This window comes from Amphibalanus amphitrite, unplaced genomic scaffold (assembly GCF_019059575.1).
Source record: "Amphibalanus amphitrite isolate SeventyFive unplaced genomic scaffold, NRLGWU_Aamphi_draft 000134F_arrow, whole genome shotgun sequence".
Classification (NCBI taxonomy): Eukaryota; Metazoa; Arthropoda; class Thecostraca; order Balanomorpha; family Balanidae; genus Amphibalanus; species Amphibalanus amphitrite.
Genome location: NW_024881629.1, coordinates 68,236 through 87,339, shown reverse-complemented (window position 1 = coordinate 87,339; position 19,104 = coordinate 68,236). Strand labels below are relative to the sequence as shown.

At 51.8% G+C, this 19,104-nt stretch overlaps 2 protein-coding genes across 2 annotated transcripts; one reads left to right on the top strand and one right to left on the bottom strand.

Moving 5' to 3' along the window:
* The first annotated feature begins 7,849 nt into the window (after positions 1 to 7,849).
* Positions 7,850 to 15,198, top strand: LOC122382127 (alpha-(1,3)-fucosyltransferase C-like). Its single transcript, XM_043367067.1, has 2 exons — positions 7,850 to 8,012; positions 13,834 to 15,198. Exon 2 carries the CDS (start codon positions 13,843 to 13,845, stop codon positions 15,103 to 15,105), a length of 1,263 nt encoding a protein of 420 aa, XP_043223002.1. The 5' UTR covers positions 7,850 to 8,012; positions 13,834 to 13,842; the 3' UTR covers positions 15,106 to 15,198.
* A 2,422-nt stretch (positions 15,199 to 17,620) lies between these two features.
* On the bottom strand, positions 17,621 to 18,814 carry LOC122382165 (alpha-(1,3)-fucosyltransferase C-like). The gene is made up of 2 exons (XM_043367143.1): positions 18,217 to 18,814; positions 17,621 to 17,627 (listed from the first exon to the last, which is right to left on the bottom strand). Exons 1-2 carry the CDS (start codon positions 18,768 to 18,770, stop codon positions 17,621 to 17,623), a joined length of 561 nt encoding a protein of 186 aa, XP_043223078.1. The 5' UTR covers positions 18,771 to 18,814.
* Positions 18,815 to 19,104: the final 290 nt, after the last annotated feature.

Genomic DNA, 19,104 nt, shown 5'->3' with positions numbered 1-19,104 from the left:
GGCGTTGCCAATCGTCCCGTGATGAATATTGCAGAGGTTTTAAAGATGCACCCTAGCAATTGTAGTTTCGCCCCCACTTGAAACCGCCAAACAATGTGCCAATATATCATTGGAGCAAAAAAAAGTTGAAAAATTGCTGTAATTCAAAACTGTATGAGACAACGCCATCTAGTTGTGCCAGTAGATCCAACTCCTTCAGGGCAGGTTATGTAAAGGTTCGCCATCCACGGATACGCGTTTACGATATCTCAAGTAGTTCCAACTCTTTCAGTGAGGGCTATGCCAATGACTCGACACCTGCGGGGACAATATCCGGTGCTGAGTAGCTACCTTACTGCAGACTGTGGGTACGGTGCATATTTACGAGTAATAAGGCAGGCAAGTCTACTTACCCTCTAGCTAGAATCTGGACATGGCGAGTTAATACACATATACCACCCGCAGAGCAACGCTTAATTCGCCAGCTTCGGGTAAAATTGTTTTCAGCGTAGCGCAAGTTTTAAACGTTGTAATTACTCAATTGAGCCACCATTCCATTTCATAACGCTTCTAATGAAAATGAAGCAGTAAAACGGACCACCGAAGCATACGCAATGCCATGGTGTGGGAGCGCCTAAAGGGCACCGGCCGAGGATCCGTGAATGAGTTTGTATACTCCGGCTCCACCACAGCCCCAGGTCATTCACATCGTATACCCCGCCACCAACGATGGGATGAGGCAGTTTGAGACCTCAAAACGTCGTCGCGTCGCCCGCATCACCCCCTTTTTCACCCGGCCAACCATTTGTGGCCGGGTCTGAGCAGCGATCCCCGTCTGGGGCTGTTGCTCCCGCCGGCAGCCGCCCCCGCTACGTTTATGACCTGTGTCTCTCGCCCCCTCCCCCGGGCGATGGTCCTGGTGACACGGTCGATTGCACAATGAGTTCCCGCTCCCAGGGTAACCACTGAGGCCGCTGTAATGACTGAGTGCCGCGCTGGTCGACCGGTGAAGGGCGCCGAACGCCCCTGCAGGTGCGGGTCGACTAGGAGCTGTGTGCGGCTGGGGGCGCCGGGCGGAGGCGGGGGCGCCGGGCGGGGACCGGGGGCGCCGGGCGGCTCACTGCCCGAGGGTGTGGTCAGGGCAGGGCGGGGCGGGGCGGGGCGGGGCGGGAGGACATGGAGGGGAGGGTGGAAGCGGGGCAGAGACGGGTGCGTGCTGCGCTGCTCTCTACTGTCCAGCACCACAGTGATATGCCGCTGGTGATCGTGCTCCAATCGCAGTGAGACTACGGTAGACACAGTTGTTTTATGGGCAAGAAACGATACGAAATTCAATCGGTAATGCCTCGAATCAGGGTAAAGCAGAAAGAAACGTCTGCCGATTCAACTCTGCTAGGTATTTTGATGCAAGAAACTGCAGGCCAGCATATTGAACATTGCAATCCTTTTGAGACTACGACCGATGTTGAGGTCGTGACCTTTAGAAAAATGTCACAAAGACAAGGGACCGGATGAAGGTAATATTTCCGTGGACCACGCTGACTACATAGTGCAATGCAGCCGCAAACAGCTTCCGCGATTCCCAGTCGACGCTGACCGCTGACGAGCGCTGACCATTCACCGGGCAGTGATCGGCTGTTGAGCAATGTCTCAGCTGGGAGTGTGGTCGCCGCACCGTCCGTCTCAGCTGCGGCGCGACTGGCGACGCTCGACCCAGGCCCGGCCCGGTACAGCACACATGCACCCAGTCTGTGTTTACTGACCCGTCGGCGGCCGCCGGGCATGGTTAATGCATGAGTGGCCACTGCACGCTTCGACCCACAAACTGCACATTTCATCGGGCGCAGGTTTATCCCATTCACGTAAGTATAAACGGTGTCACACTTTGCACTTTTCATCGCAAACATGCCACGGTTGCTTTTCAGGTTTATATTATGCTTGTTTTGGATGGTTCTATCTGATACTGAGGAGTCTTCAAAGGGTTTATGTATGTAGTACCTAGCATGTTATAATCTACATCTGCAGGATAATGCACCAATTTTCTGCAAAATACACGGGTTTTTGCATCCGTGCAAATGCCCATGCATGGTTCTGTTGAATGTAGGAAGTGTTTGGACATGAGCTTCGAACGGTGGTCCTGATACAGTTAAAAACAACGTTCAAATTCAACACCCAAGAAATAAGTCCGAAAAAGATTAAGTATAACATAGATGTCATCGTGACATCGCCTTTACAAGATAAGCATCTTTACATAGCAAAATATAACACAAACTCAGAAAATGTCCATGGATATTTACTGAGTTTGTGCGCACTGCATGCGACTAAATCATTGCACAGCATTATTAGCCAGTACCTAACCACCATCGCCAGACCATCACGCAGCTCCTCAGCACGTGTCTCATCTCTAGCACCTGTGTGCCCCGAATCACCGTCACATGGTCCGGGCCGTCAGCAGATGGTGCGACATATCTGGCGCGGGAGGCGGGTCCGTCGGCAGCCGCACACAGGGCTGACCCCGCGGCGGGCGCTGTGGCTACCGGACACCGCGGTCGGACCGTGTCAGGCTGCCACCGCTGACAGACGGAATGGGAGCGACCAGTGAGCAGGGAGGGAGAGAGAGGGAGAGAGGGAGTGGAACAGGGAGGGGAGGCAAAAGGATGAAGACAGGACGTTTGCGAAAGATGGCGGATTCCCCGACAGTGAAGCTATGTAGCTACAATTTCCAAATGCAAATTCATAACAGCCTCAGGACCAGAAAATTGTTTCAATCCAGTTTGAAAGCATCTGTATTTAATTTCGATTGATCTCGTTCTAAAATGCGTAGGTATCATATGGGAACAATGCAGACATTGCACACTACAGTGAATCATCAACAACCAACAATGAAAAATCGGCGTAGTTTCCAGCTCTGCCATAAATCTAGGTGTCCTGAAATCCAGAGACGAAAGCCAACATTGCCATTCAGCGCCGTAATGTGCCACGCCCACGGTCTACTAGTGAGCCACGCCCCCGGATGGCTGTGGCCTTGAGCGTCACCGCAGCATCAAGGTACCGGCGTGCTTAGTCCGGACCCAGCACGGCACCGACATACAACCGGACTCAAAGTACACTGCGCGCTGCTCAGCAATCGGTGCTATCCATCGAGCCTGCATTCTCAAAACACGCAGCTCATATAGCTGATAAGTAAACCTTCATTAGCGTGCGCAACTAATATTGCCAACAAATAGTTCGTTTTTGCTATTGCCCGTTTCGACCTTCACTCTCGTGGTTGCAACACTGATTCAATATGTAATATGTATGTATATATATGTGCGTACGACACAGGGATGGCATAACAACTCTTGGCATTCGGTTGACCCTTGGTATATCATCCTTTATTTTGACACATGGATCTCTAAAAACTGATGCTCGGAGACTATAGATTTGACTGTCGTCAAATGTTGATGTTTAGGTACGAAATCATACTTTACCTTTAGACTGACAAGTGCTGGGACACTCAGGCTCCCCAAAGCCACTCTTTTATTCAGACAATTGTCATATAGGTGCTCTGGCTCTGGTAGCTACAAACTCGACCGACGCGAAACGTGGAATGTCTCATATTCGTGTATCCCGTGTACCGGGAGCGGGACGCACTGAATTCAATCGGCAGGAACCGGCCAGCTAATGTAACAAGCGTGCCGCGCAAGGCCTTAGCCATGGCCGTGTATCTGAAATACATTGTCATCACAGCAGAGTGTGGGTGGGCAGGGCGTCTCAGAAAACACAGATGTTACGTGGGCTGAACAACACACGGACACAGGGAAGAGCTGCAAACTACCGCGGCCTTGGCTGTCACAGCTGGACTGAGCAGCTGCACAGGAGATAGGCATCGCGCAGAAGATAAAAGTCACGCCAGAGTCCCATCAGAGTCACCGTGTCTGGCAGCGGGTGAATTCAAAACAAACCCAGTGGGCGTGTGCCTTTAGATTCGACCACCGGAAAAACACAGCCTATAAAGCGCCCGTAAGTGGCCCTCGGTATGCATGTAAGAATGTGGCCATGAGGAAAATCACTCCGTCACGCATACCCCAGAGACAAATGGAGATGCTAATTAATATTACGTGAGCCTTAACCCGCGCACCGACGGGGGTCTGCGCCAACTTCGTACCGACGGGGGGGGGGGCGGATGACCGCCCCCCCCCCCTGAGATCTCGAGAACGAAGCAAGATAGCGGCAAGCGGTAAACGGCATCGGATACGCACGGACAAGATCTACATTTTTTACAAAGGTCATTTTCAGGTCAGGTCAAAGATGACGTCACAGGGGTCAAAAAAGTCAAAATGGCGGCGCTAGATATGGGGAGAGTTGTTCTCGAATAACTTTCGAACTAGTCAAGATAGGAACAAACTAAGGGCACCATCGTGATCCTCTCGTCAATCCGCATCGAATGATATATATGTTGACCTCGAAAGGTCAAGGTCAAAGGTGACCTCAGGTCACGTGACCTCGAGGTCATCATGTATATCATTCGATGCGGCTTGACGAGCTGAACACAATGAGACCATCCGCGCGGCTGTATCTTGTTCCTGTACGGAGTTATTGTCAAAAACCGCTGGTGACCTTTGATGACGTCACATGACCTTACAGCTGCCCAACAGCAAAACAGACCTCAAAGTAGTGAAGGCTGATCGTATATGAAGTCATGTATGTTATATGGTGCCATTCCGACCCGTTTTAGTGGTAAAAACAGGGAGTTGATTTTTCCCCCATTGACTTATAATGGGGAGGTCGAGAAATTGACCTGACCTTAGGTCACCGATATCAAAATTCCGAGATATACAAATTGTAGCTACTAATGACCTAATAACATCCTGCGACTTTCAAAGGCCTCCGACATCTACTGTAGCTCTGGCACGGTGACAAAGTTGCAAAAAAGTGACTTGAGGTTGGGTCATTCAAAGTGACCTGGTGACCTGACCTTAAAAGTTAGGAGGTTCAAACTTGCACACCATGTGTAAAATTGATGAGAGAATAGTCGTATCAAATTTCGCGGCGGCGCCGCGGTTTTCCCGCTATTCGCGAAAAACCTCAGGGGGGGGGGGGACGGATATCCGCCCCCCCGTCGGTGCGCGTGTCAAGCACTCAGAACATAATAAGCTTCGAGTACAGCATGGTCGCATTCCAATGGGGACCACGAAACACCGATATCACAATCCTATACGATTCTTACGTCTTACAACTCTCTTTCACATTCCAACGCTCTTTCCCTACATGTCACCAAGCTTTACACGTTACATCACGGCTAATCCGCCACATCCACTGAACAAGTCGGTCGCCCCGCTACCTCAAATCCCGCCTCCTCACACCAGCACCCTTCCATTAACACTTCACTGGTCGGAGCGGTCCGTGCTGCTCCCCACGATCCATCATCGACGGCGTCGCGGCGGCTGCGGCTACGACCGACAGGCCTGCTCGGCTCCGTACAGCTCGGTTCGACTGAACTCCGTTCGACTGCGTTCCGGTGACCGAGCAGAGGACGCGACCGATGCGCGCCATCGGTCATCTCACACGAAGACAGCGTGGGAGGAGTTCAGAGAGGGCTGTGAAGCTCCACAGGAGCCCAACCCAAGATGGAACCGATATCCAGCAGGTAGGATAGAAAACCCGTTATATCAAGGCGCATATAACTAAACTAAAATGGAATTGTGTAGGCAGAGAAGAATATAATTATTTGTTCCAGACATAGAAATGTGAACGATTTCATTCCATCTGTGAAGATCTTAAGTATTTAAAGAAATAAATCGCATCTCACCAAGTGATCAGCCTTATAAGCGTTCTCGAGTGGCACCCTATACAAACGTACTATACTAGCGAGTAACGATGGCTCAAACAAAGCGGGCGATTTGCGTAACCAACTGGATTGACTTTCTAATAACACCAAATACATGCCACACCATCGCTTTAGTTTGAACTGTGCAGCCTCGTGGGCTAAGGGAAGGTTGGGAGGGAAAGGTTCGCACCGTTTCTGAAGGGGCGAGACTACAATTTTTCACTTCCCGGCCCGTCCGCGTGGGGCACAAAGTGTTCCATATTTTGGGACAGGGAATTTCCGTTCGTCTGCTTCTCTCCGCTGTATGATACATCACCACCATCCTGGCCCGGCGAGGCGTGGGTCGGTATACTGTCAATCCGTGACAGGGCCCTCCGAGGCCGCCACCGGACCCGCGATGAACCGTGACACCCGCCCCACCCCTCCCCGTGTGGAGGCCCCGCCCCGTATGACACGAAATGGCCCTGACATGGAACATCAGCTGCGGCAGCAGGCACATGCACCAACGGTGCTTCCTGCAGTGTACCGTGGAGTGGGAAGCGTCAGGACTGATTTTCTGTTCGTGGCCAGTCGTATGTCGACCTTTACGATGATTTATTCTCACTTTGACATCAATTTGATGTGGTTAATCCTAGTTATTTACCCAAATATATGGCATTGCCATAAAACGGTTTTTAAAAAAATGCAGGACACTGTCCTGTATTTATTGCTCGCCGGGCGTTAGTACGTCCCTACACCCCGTTCGTGGGACGGCCTCAGCGGACAGGTGCCGGGGTGGGATGACGTCACTGGCTCGGGGCGTGGTCGGTCGGCTCTCCTCTGATACCATCAGTGGCCGTGGGAGGGAGGCTCGCGCTCCCGGACGCGGGGGCCACGGGCAGACGGTACCTCCAGCGTGCACTCACCGCAGACTGGTCCCCCGGGGCAGCCCCGACTGCCCACTGCGCTACAAGGCTGCCGCCTCAGACTGCACGACTTCGAGCCACGGACCGTGACCTCATCACCCCTGTTGTCTACATAAGACTCGATCGGAACCGCTACAATAAGTAATTTCTATAGAAGCTTAGACTGAAGATGAGTCGAGCGGTCGGTATAGGTATTTCATTCTATCTTATCGTATTTTGTTTTGTTTTGGTTTGTTTCAAGGGTTGGACCGTTTCCGTCTAATGAGACATTTTCAGAGCTGGAAAGCTAATAGGAATTAGGGAGTGACATTGGTCTGGGCGTCCACCCTGGTGATCCGCCGGGGCCGGGGCGGAGCCCATCACGTGGACGGGCCACCCAGCGCCGCTAACGGTCACCCCACTGCACGTGAGCCTGCTGCCTGCTCCCGAGGAGCTGCTCACGTCGGATGAAGGTGGTCGTCCAGCTCAGAGCAGGGGGAAAGGCATGGAGAAGGCTTTGGCTGTTCTGAGGATGAAAAAGAGGGAACGGTGCTTTGTAGGTACCTATATAATATATATTTATGCATTCCCAGGCCAAATCGGTGGGCAATGACCATGCCCACTGCCCAGCCCGGCTCGGCTCAACTTAGTAGGTAAGGGTCACTTTGAGCTGACTTGGATAATTAATCAAGGAAGTTTGTGAAGTTAATAGATGGGTCAGCTCCCGACCGCAGATTATTTTTAAAAATTAGCATGCAAGATGTGCGCGCAAAATGTTGGGCCGCTATGTCCCAACATTTTGCACGTACCGTACCGTACACACAAGACAATTATTAGGTATGTACAAGCCTCGCACGCGAGCTCAGCTTTTTGTGGGTGGTTGTGTCCAGCTTGGTGCAGCTCCACGCCACCTGGTGCTACTGATCACACCTGTAGTTCCTCCAGCACCCACCAGGGTAACCATAGTTCCAGCGCCGACCGCCAGGACTGCCGGGGGCGAGCATCTCATCAATTTTGCACGAGCCGACAACTGACCTGCATACTGCATAGAGAGGTCATCGTTCCGCAGCTCCGCGGCAGCGCGGGGAGTTGTCGCAGAGGGCGAACGGGTCACAGATCGGGCCGCGGAGGGCCGCTCCCCTCTCCCAGTCGGCCGCTCCCCTCTCCCAGTCGGCGCCGGGAGTCCGCGGGGACCGGCGCGCCACGCCGTGACGGGGTACCGTTACGTCTCCGGTCACACACATCTCGAAGTCGGGCACCGGAGCCGAGCAGTAACGCTACACCGGTGAAGAAGGACAGACTGGACGGTGGTGATACGGCTCCACGGTGGCGCCTGTCAGGTGAGCTTTGGGAGGTAGTGGCTTGAAATAACCTTGCATTACCATCGCCAGTGGCTGCGTTAGGTATCTTTACTCTAAATTACTGAACGTTATTCTTGGATCGTTGTTTTTAACGACCAATTACCAGCTTACACCTACTATGAGATTCGTGGAAACTGCCATCAGGGATTTATTGCTGAGGAAAATGGAAATATTTAAAGCATTCTCGTGTTTAACCAATCCATTTTGGAAGTGATTTTGACGATAAATGTACACAAAAATTGAAAAAATACACACTCACCTGCTATTCAATTCTTCCGAGTGAGCGCAAAGCGTGTCGCGGCCATTTCAACATAACGGAAGAATATTCGCATGAACCTGTAACGGCCCGGCCTGTAATGGTTTTGAGAGACTTCTCTTCGCAACCGGATATCCGTTTTTAAAAACTGTTCTTCCCTGCTGGGTAGCCCCACATGCTTTCTACTCTGATATTGCCTTTTATTGATACCCATTACGTACATCTGACGAGGCTGTAGTTAGCCCATGGTTATGTCAAAATTGTTTCGCTTATCTTAAACTCACTAATAGCTGGACCGTTTGCGATGAAACTTGGAATATCGGTGAGCCTTATTAGGTGATGCATTTTTGTGCGATACGGCTACGGTGTTCCAGCACGTGCACACGTGTGAGAACGCTTAACGCCGCTAAGGACTGACTGGATGATTGATTGCACAAATCAGTTGGAAGTCTCACTGCACTTAAAAAAGAAGTCCTAATGATAGTAGGACATAGGAAACACAAAATGATAGTATTACATAACTCTGTCTTATTTGAATAGGCGCTTGTCACATGTCAAGAGAGTAAACCCGTGTTTGTCTAAATCACGACAAACACTTCAGAAAATTAAGAGTCAAGCTTTGAAACTCGATTACTTGTCCTGTGATGCTTTGAAAAACTCCGCCATCATTAGCAATGTAGGATATGATAGCTAGTTTGAATTAAATGAAACATGATTCATGCATAAATAATTTAAAATACAAATTTTCAACAATCCCTGTTCGTGAGAATCGTACAGTTCACCCGTTCAATACGGAAATGTTCGTGCGTGCTCGTGATCGTTCACTCGTTCTCTTTCGTCACCCGGAGGACCATAAAGTTATTGTTCATATAAGTAAAAGTCTATTCTTGAATGAAACGGAAATGATTAAAATGCACAAAATACGGCGGTCACAAATGCGGTTCACTGAATCGTTCTCGTAGGGCCACGTCGGCCGCGTCGTACGTAAGGCCACGTCGGCCACGTCGTGCACCGGGCCGTCGCGCACCGGTGGAGTCCCGTCGAAGACTGTCAGGCCCCCGTCCCGTCTCAGCCCTCGTGGTACGTACAACACGTGGGCATGAGAACCAGGACAGGGGCCAGATGACACATATGTGAGCGGCGTGGCGCGGCGGACCGACCGCCGCGCTCCGAGCGCCGGCCGTCTTTGCGAAGATATCAAAAATGCCTGTTTGCTCGCTAACATAGCCGGCCCGGTTTTTCGCGATACTCCGCGGAAAATCCAACAACTAGCGAGCAATCGTTCAAGCGTCCCGTACGCACGCACACACTCGTAACGATCCGTTCAACATGCGCGATATACATACACTCACATACAATGCACATTACGCACTACACAATGTCTGACTGAGGCAGGCATTATCCCCGCCAACAATCACCCAGTCATAAAACTGGTGACGGCGCGGTCTCGGCAGCCGGGTGCCGTCACACACTGACGCATGTCGTAAACTACACACGCTGGGCCGAGAGGCATTGGCGGCAGTGACATTGCCGTCACATGGCCGACACACAACAAACACCCATCACACAATGTACAACATGACACACATTACGTTACCGAAGCGGCGAAGCGAACAAACGCGGACGTACAATAGCGCTAACACGGTGCGTATCATAAACTAATCTAACACTGCTATGTTACACTCTAAGGTCGTAAACTACTAGCGCGTCCAAGAACTGTCACACGGCTCACAGCTGATAGCTAATGGCTGAACACTCAACACAAATGACCATTCGCAGCGGACAGAATGAGCGGCTCACTCTCTCACGCACACACACACGTTAACACCGCGAATGGCGGGCGCAGGAAGCATTAATAAACGCTCCGATCTCCACACTGCTCGCCGGCGGCACAGTGCGGTCGTGGACGACTCACTTTAGCCGTCCCCCGTGCCGCACATTATCTCTCCGAGTCCGTTTACTGTTCGTCGCCGTCGCACTCGAGACGGCAGAGACGAGAGACTGGCCGCCTGTAACGACCAGTGGCAGTCGTCGCATCCACGGCGCGGATACGACCGCCTACACCGGGGTCATACACTTCGCTCGTCCCATCGGCCGGTGTCCACGCGGTACGTCTCCGTCGGTCAGTCGCACTAGTTCGCCAACCTTGACCTCGGTCGTGTCCATGATCGACATGCAGTGTGCGGTCGGCGTGCGCGGGGAGACACTCTCGCCGCCGGCGTCGCCAGGAGCGATCCTGCGGCTGCGTGTTCTTCCGCTTCCAGCGACGGCCACCGACTCTGAGCAGGCCGCCGGAGTCCATGAGGCAGGACGAGAAGTCACTGCCGTTTACGACCGGCTCCGCTCGCTCGGTGACGCACGCTGTCACCCTCGTCTCGTCGTCGGAGAGGGCGGCCGGGCCGGACCGCGCAGCTGGACCTCGTATCCACGGTCCGCCGGGGGCGAGGTCCGTCCCCGGGCCGCCTCTGCTGAAGATGTCGGCCGGGCCCGGCGGCTCGGCTGCGTTACACCACTGGGTCGTCTCTGATGATTCCTGGGTGTGAAGGTCAGCGACTGCACTCGTTTCATCACTGACACGAACGTGATTGACAACGTGTTCACCATCGAGCACCGAGCGTTCCGACGCCCGCCCGGTCACCGTCCATCCCAACAGCGTCCTTACGGCGCACGGCGTTCCCGTCGGCCCCTCGATCACTTCCCGCGGCACAATAAGTTCGATGACGTCGGTTCCCAGGAGCACCTCCACTGGGCCGTGGGTGGCGCTGGGGAGATCCAGGTCGGCCAGGCGCGGCCATTTCTCCTTTGCCACTGTGCAGTCCATGGCCTTGGCTGACACGTTTAACGTCGGCGTCGTTTGGGCGTTTCGTATACGGTGTGCCCTGCCGTCGCCGCCCACAGCCTCGACGGCGAAGGATACGCGTCGTGACGTCGTCGTTTGGGTCCCACTCAGCGTACTCAGCACCAATTTGTCGGTGGGCCCCGAGATGCCGAGCCGGTCACACAGGTCGTCGGTGATCAGTGTGACCTGACTGCCCAGGTCGAAGAGTGCGTTCGTGGTGCGGCTACCTGCCGGCCCATTTACGGTGATGGGCACCACCTGCAGGAGAACATCACTGCGAGGCTCGGCCGATGCGGTGCCGACATGTTTGGCAGATGACGGCGTACCATCATCGGAATTGCGCAGCGGAAACACTCGTCCTCCATTGTGTAACAGCGTGTGATGACGCCTGCCGCAGTGCTCCGCGTCACATCGTGCATCACTGGGACACGTGGCGCTGATGTGATCGCGACCCAGGCAGTTAAAGCACAGTCCGTTTCTGCCGACGAACTCTGCCTTCTCACTCACAGTCAGCGCGAGAAATTCGTCACAGTGCTGGAGCTCGTGTGTTTGCTGACACATGGCACACCAGTCGTTGTTACCGTCCGCTGCAGATGACTTTATGGCAGCTGTCCTCTCCCGCTTTACAGCCGCCGGCGTGGGCCGCGCCGACGTGGTGGTAAACACGCGTCTCGGGCGGCACTCAGCGTCATTAGCCTCGACCTTCGGCAGCTGCTTGGTGGTCACGTTCAAGGCCAACCGACCAGCTGACACATGACGGCGAAGCCATTCGTCGAGATCGACGAGCGTCGGACGAGTGATGCCGTTTTCCACCATGTGCTCGCCCCACCTCCAGGCGAGGGAGGCTGGTAGCTTCCCAGTTACAGTGGTGACGTTCGTGGCGGCGGCAAGGTCGTGCTCGTAGTGCAAACACTGTAGGACGCTCACCGCGGTGTGGAGCTCACGAGACAGCTCTGTCAGCGCTGACAGATCGCCATCTTTCACCGGCCGCGCTGTGAGGAGTCTTTTCATCGTGGCGTGTATCACACGGGACGGGTCACCAAACTCTCGTTCCAGCTCACCCAGGGCGGTGCTGTAGAGACTGGCGTCGCAGAGCATGCCGCGCACAGACTCCTTTGCCGGCCCCGTCAGGTGAGTCTGCAGGTAGGTTAGCCGTTCCACGTCGGTGAGATCAGCGCGGTCGTGCACCAGCGCTTTGAAGAGGGCTATCCACCGCGGCCACTCGATGGCAGAGCCGCCGAACTTCTCCAGCGTAATGCGCGGCAGATGCGGGACCGCTCGGGTGTCGTCACTGGGCGGGCGCTGCAGACGCATTGCAGGTGGAGGTAGAGTGCCGACAGGAGTCGTGTTCACCGGCGGTACGTGCAGCCGATATTGAGCCAGCCACTGTCGGGTGCGCGTGACTGACTCGTCTGTCTGTTGAGACACGCACACTCGTGCCGGTGGCTCTGTTGCGACCACCGGAAGACCAGCGACGGATGATGGAGTGGACGAACGAGGCTGCGAGCCCCGCTCCTCCTGCTCTAGCAGCTCCAGCTCCAGCTGACGGCACTCAGCTTCATCCTTCGCCGCCTGTGCCTCCAGGGCTGCCTGCGCCTCTGCCTGCTCCGCCTGCCGCCGGGACTGCTCTGCCTGCGCCTCCGCCTGTTGTCGGGCTTGCTCCGCCTGTCGTCGGGCCTGCTCCGCGTCCGCCTCCGCCAGACGCCGGGCCAGCTCAGCCTTGGCGGCGGCGGCGCGCTGGGCCTGTTCCGCCTGGAGCTGGCTAAGTGCAGCCCGGCGGCGGGCTTCACTGAGACCGGAGGACGCCGTGCTGAAGCTCGCCTCGCTCCTCGTGTGATACGAGCTTCGGCGGCTTTGATGTGATTTCGCATCACTGGCATGTCGTGACCGCTTGTCAGACATTGTACTCACAGTTCACAACACCGCGTCGTCACTGTAAATCCATCACACTAGTTCACTGATATCCGGCCCGGAGGACCAGAATGTTCGTGAGAATCGTACAGTTCACCCGTTCAATACGGAAATGTTCGTGCGTGCTCGTGATCGTTCACTCGTTCTCTTTCGTCACCCGGAGGACCATAAAGTTATTGTTCATATAAGTAAAAGTCTATTCTTGAATGAAACGGAAATGATTAAAATGCACAAAATACGGCGGTCACAAATGCGGTTCACTGAATCGTTCTCGTAGGGCCACGTCGGCCGCGTCGTACGTAAGGCCACGTCGGCCACGTCGTGCACCGGGCCGTCGCGCACCGGTGGAGTCCCGTCGAAGACTGTCAGGCCCCCGTCCCGTCTCAGCCCTCGTGGTACGTACAACACGTGGGCATGAGAACCAGGACAGGGGCCAGATGACACATATGTGAGCGGCGTGGCGCGGCGGACCGACCGCCGCGCTCCGAGCGCCGGCCGTCTTTGCGAAGATATCAAAAATGCCTGTTTGCTCGCTAACAATCCCTATGTATGCACCTATGTACGTGCCGAACTATAGTATTGATCCTGATACCATCATCATTAACGAGGGAATAACGAGGAAATAATATAGTGGCAGAAGTCTTCGATGTTGAATTAATGACACTGCTAGCAGATGCATGGAAATGATTAATTTTTAATGCCTTGTCGCCATCAAGGTATATACAACCGGAGCAGTGAGCACGGCCCTCGTTCAGAAAGTCGCAGAGGTAACCAAGCTTTGTTTTGTATTTCAGGTTCGGGCTATGGCATCAGCAAAACTCTACAGGCAGCTGGTGCTCGTCTGTTTTCTGAGCATTTCAGCGTATATCGTGGTTCTGCAGCCGTTTCTACGGGATCTCGCCACTGAGAAGCGTCGGTCGCAGTGGTCCCCGCTTCGCAGCGACCAGCATCAGCCGGCCGGCCATGGGGCGCCACCTGCAGAGGGCGCTGCTGCGGCCAGGCCTGGTCACGGTCTGACTGGCGCCGGCCGGTCTCATGGTCCAGATCGGGTACATAATTCGGCAGCCCGAGCAGAGGACGTTCGGATCAGCACAGCAGCTCCTGTACCTCCACTAAAATATATCCTCTACTGGAACGAGTTTTACGGCTCGATGGAGTTTCAGTGGGGCTCTGGCCAGAAGCCGTTCATCGAAAACGGCTGCGAGGTCAACACCTGCTTCGGCACAAACAACCGCAAACTTTTGAAGATGGACCAGTTTGACGCCATTCTTTTCCACGCCCAGACCCTGCCGTTCTTTGACTGGCCAAAGGTCCGCTCTCCCCACCAACGCTACGTGTTTGTGACCACGGAGTCTGCCCAGTACCTGGCCATTCCGCTCACGTTCTACAACAACTTGTTCAACCTGACGCTGACCTACCGTCGCGACTCGGACTTCCCCTACCCTTACGGAGGTGTGGAGCCGGTGCCGTCCCCTCCTCCAACCTCGACCCGAAACTACGCCGCCGGCAAGACCAAACTGGTGGCCTGGTTCGTATCGCACTGTTCATCGAGAAGTAATCGAGGAAAGTACGTGAAGCTCCTTCAAAAGTATATACCAGTGGATATCTACGGTAAATGTGGCCCATTGAAGTGCCCGAGAACCTCTGACAACAACTGTCATAAAACTCTGCTGAACAATGACTACAAGTTTTATCTTTCGTTTGAAAACAGCATCTGCAATGACTACGTCACGGAAAAGTTGTTTGACGCTTTGAAATATGACGTGGTTCCAGTGGTCTTGGGTGGAGCAAACTACTCTTCATTTGCCCCTCCCGGATCGTACATAGATGCCCTGAAGTATACACCAGAGGAACTAGCAAAATACTTGCTCAAGTTAGACAAGGACGACGCTGCTTATAACGCATACTTTAATTGGAAAGGCAAGTATAAAAACGTGGAGAAGATTTCATATAAAAAGTCGTCATTTTGTGATCTTTGTAAATATCTTCATTCAGACAAAACGAAGATCTACACAAGCATGCAAAAATGGTGGGTCAAGGGTCAGTGTAAGAGTTTAAAACTATAGCTAGACAGTAAAATGATAACGGGGATACCTTGTGTTTTGTTCTAACATGCCGGAAATAGAAATAACGCAAGCATCAAAGTTGGTAGCATGAGGTCCCAGGATGAGAGCAAATTGTTATACTTTATCCCGCGCCCCGCTGGGGGGGGGGGGGGGGGCAGAATCTGCCCCCCTCCCGTTTTTCGCCAATAACTTATAAACGCGTTACGCCAGCAACGTCAAACTTTCAGTACCTTATCATACATCAATTTGACACGTTCCCTGAACATTTGAGCGAATTCCGTCGGAATTTTTTTGAGAAATTGACGTTTTAGTGACGTCATGTTCGCCATTTTTGCCTCAAAAACGGCAAAATTTCAAACGCCGCTAACATCTTCATTTTTAAAGTAATCAAGACGTAACAAAAAAGGTTACACGTGATCCTACTTTGTCTATCAAATGGCTATCTCGGTTTTTTGAAAATTTTGGATTTTGACCCATTTTTTTCTCAAAAAACTGACTTTTTTGGGAAAATAATTATAAAATCCAAAATTTTGAGTGTATCGAAAAAAACCGGAATACATGTCAGAGAAGTGGTCTATGTGCACCTACATACCAATTTTTAGAAGAATCGGTTCAAAAATGTGGGAGTTATTCAAACTTTTATGACGTCACGACACACAAAATTTTTGAAAAAAATGATTTTTTTTAAGTTCTAGACCTCGTACGGAAACAAAAATAGCACCATTCGATTCGCCGTGAAAAACTGCATTAGATAGACACCTTTTTAGGCCTTAACAACCAACTTCAAAATTTGACCTCACTTGACCTGACCTTGACCTGACCTCGACCTGAAATTCATCCAGAGGTGGTCCATATCACTTATTGAGTGTGTCTATTGAATTCTATGAGCAAAATGACCCATAAAACATGTGTCGCACATGCCCTTTTCTATATTTTGTTTTTGGTGACCTGACCTGACCTGACCTGACCTTGACCTTGACCTTTGAATGACATTTTATGCAACGAATATTGTCTTGGTAGTCTAAGAACACGTTTTGGGCAATCAGTCTCAGTCCATTCTTCGGCAACTACGGTGCAAGGCCGATACTGTAGAAACTTGCATTTTGTACCCTTGACCTGACCTTGACCTGACCTCTGACCTACTTAAGCAAAAAAATTTGGGCTCTTAAGATCCGCCTTGTTGAGAGTTTTCGATTGCCGTTTTCCCCGTCTTTCTACGACCATCGGTTCGGAAGTTAGACAGGGGGGGGGGCAGAATCTGCCCCCCCCCCCCCCCCAGCAGGGCGCGTATGGCTGAATAGCCCAGCGGGGCGCGGGTTAAATATTGAATGCACATTGCACGCTTCCACTCCCTCTTCTAATGCCTGCAATTTGTGTGCATTCAAACGACTTTGCTCACACTAAGATAGAAACTAAATACTAAGATGTTGAAGGAAGCTGTCGCTACGTTATGCATTTTGGCTACTTGTCTTGTGTACATTATTTTTATGAACGGTCCCAATGTTGCTCCTTATTATCTGACAAATATTGTATCTCCATCAGTCTGGGTTTCCTTGTGCTGTCACATTCATTGCTGTAGTACTTACATGGACAGAAACATCAGGCGAATAAAGGCATGGCATGACGTTTTCGATGTTCTACTCAGTGGCTCTATGAGCTATGCTATAGGTTACCAGCACTCGCTGATGATTTTCTTTTTATCATGCAGTTCAGCGATGTTGTCGCGTGTGTACAGGGAGACGGGCTGTGATGCGCGTGCGTGTTTGTGAAGTTAAATGTGTTCTAGATGTGTATCTGTAGGCGTTTGTGCTCTTCCCGGCCAGTTTATGTACAATCATGCATGCCTAGTGGGGAGGAAACGGAAACGGAAACTGATAATAGAAACTGCGTGGTGAAAAATAAACGTTGTCGCAATAGGGGAGCAATATTCGTTTTCACGACGACCTATATGGAGAACGCACCAAAATTGACTGCAATAGTTTTGGCTGCAATTTTAAATGCCAGTTGCATGAAAATTGCGGTGAACAGTCGAAATTATCGAACAGCCCGTTAACAGACGGACCATGTAATAATTCACTTCTTTGACCACTGACTAATTGACATGTTTGCTTGAGGTATCCTGAGTGACTCAAATACGAAGAAGGCACCAACTAAGTTCGAGCTGACGCATCTTCAACCATTGCAACGAGCTTAACAATTTATATACCTTTCATGTACAGTGTTCATTTCATGTTTATATACATTTTATGTTAGGATATCATCCCTCATGAAACACATTTTATTGAAATGCATGATGTAGGCAATAGGGCATGGTATGTATTTACAATTAGCTGCAGTGCTTATCAACATGTGATTTACGTTCAATTTCTTCATGGAGTGTTGGACGGACAAATTATGCGACAGACATTTATTTATTCAAGTCTATAAACAGACTGCGGGCGATATTGGCAGCTCACGCCACTGCCATTTCAATCCGATGGCAACAGAATGGCAGTGCAGATGTTTTACCCAGCCTTCACTCCCTGTGGTAGGTTAACGACAAAGTGTCATAACGACATCCTCACAAACATGCTTAGAAAAATAAAAACGAAATAAAAACATACAAAGACAGCGGGCAGCTGCCGTTATAAGCTACAGCTAATAGGATGTGTACATTGTACATCACTGCATAAAGCCGAACGTCGATAACTAAATACGTGGAAAATCTTACTTTGAAATTGGCTGCTTTTAAAGCCTTTAAACACTCACAATTCTAGAGTGTGACATTGTTCGCTAACCCACCAATCTTGCATGTTGCTATACACTTTTGTGCCGTTACTTTGTAAATATTTACACAGATCACAAAAAGACGATTTCTGAAACGTTTTCTTAGCCACATATCTGTATTTTCCCTTCCACTGAAAATACGTATTGTAAGCAGCGTCGTCCTTGTCTAGCTGGAGCAAGTATTTTGCAAGCTCCTCTGGCGTATACTTCAGAGCATCTATGTACGATCCGGGAGGGGCAAATGAAGAGTAGTTTGCTCCACCCAAAGCCACTGGCACCACATCATACTCTAAAGCGTCAAACAGCTTTTCCGTAACATAGTCATTGCAGATGCTGTTTTCAAACGATAGGTAAAACTTGTAATCGTTGTTAAGTAAAGTTTTATGGCAGTTGTTGTCCGCACTTCTGGGGCACTTCAGTGGGCCACATGTACCGTAGACATCCACTGGTATATACTTTTGAAGGAGCTTCACATACTTTCCTCGATTGCTCATCGATGAACAGTGCGATACGAACCAGGCCACCAGTTTGGTCTTGCCGGCGGCGTAGTTTCGGGTCGAGGTGGGAGGTGGGGACGGCACTGGCTCCATGGCCCCGTACAGGTAGGGAAAGTCCGAGTCGCGCCGGTATGTCAGCGTCAGGTTGAAGGCACTCTTGTACTTGCTCGATGTGAGCGGAATCGTCAGGTACTGGGCCGACTCCATCGTCACAAACACGTAGCGCTGATGCGGAGAACGGATATCAGGCCAGCCGAACAGGCTCACGGTTTGCACGTGAAACAGAATGGCGTCAAACTGGTCCATTCGGAGCAGACTGCGGTTGTTTGTGCCGAAGCAGGTGTTGACCTCGCAGCCGTTTTCGATGAACGGCTTCTGGCCAGAGCCCCACTCAAACTCCATCGAGCCGTAAAACTCGTTCCAGTAGAGGATGTATTTTAGCGGAGGGTCAGTTGCCGCCGCGCTTGCTTTAGCTCGACTTTCTTCTTCAGCTCGACTTTCCAGACTTTGTGCCCTATCTTGGCCATGTGGCCTGTTTGCGCTAGTTAGACCGTGACCAGATTCTGCCGAAGAAGCGCCCTCTGCAGGAGATGACGCCGGACCTCGAGGTTCATTGCCGGCCGGCTGGTCACGGGTGCTGTTAGCCGAGAGCCACTGTGGCCGGTGTCGGTCAGCTTTGAGCTCCCGCAGAGTCGAATGGAAGACTAGTATAAAGGCTGAAATGACCAGAAGGCAG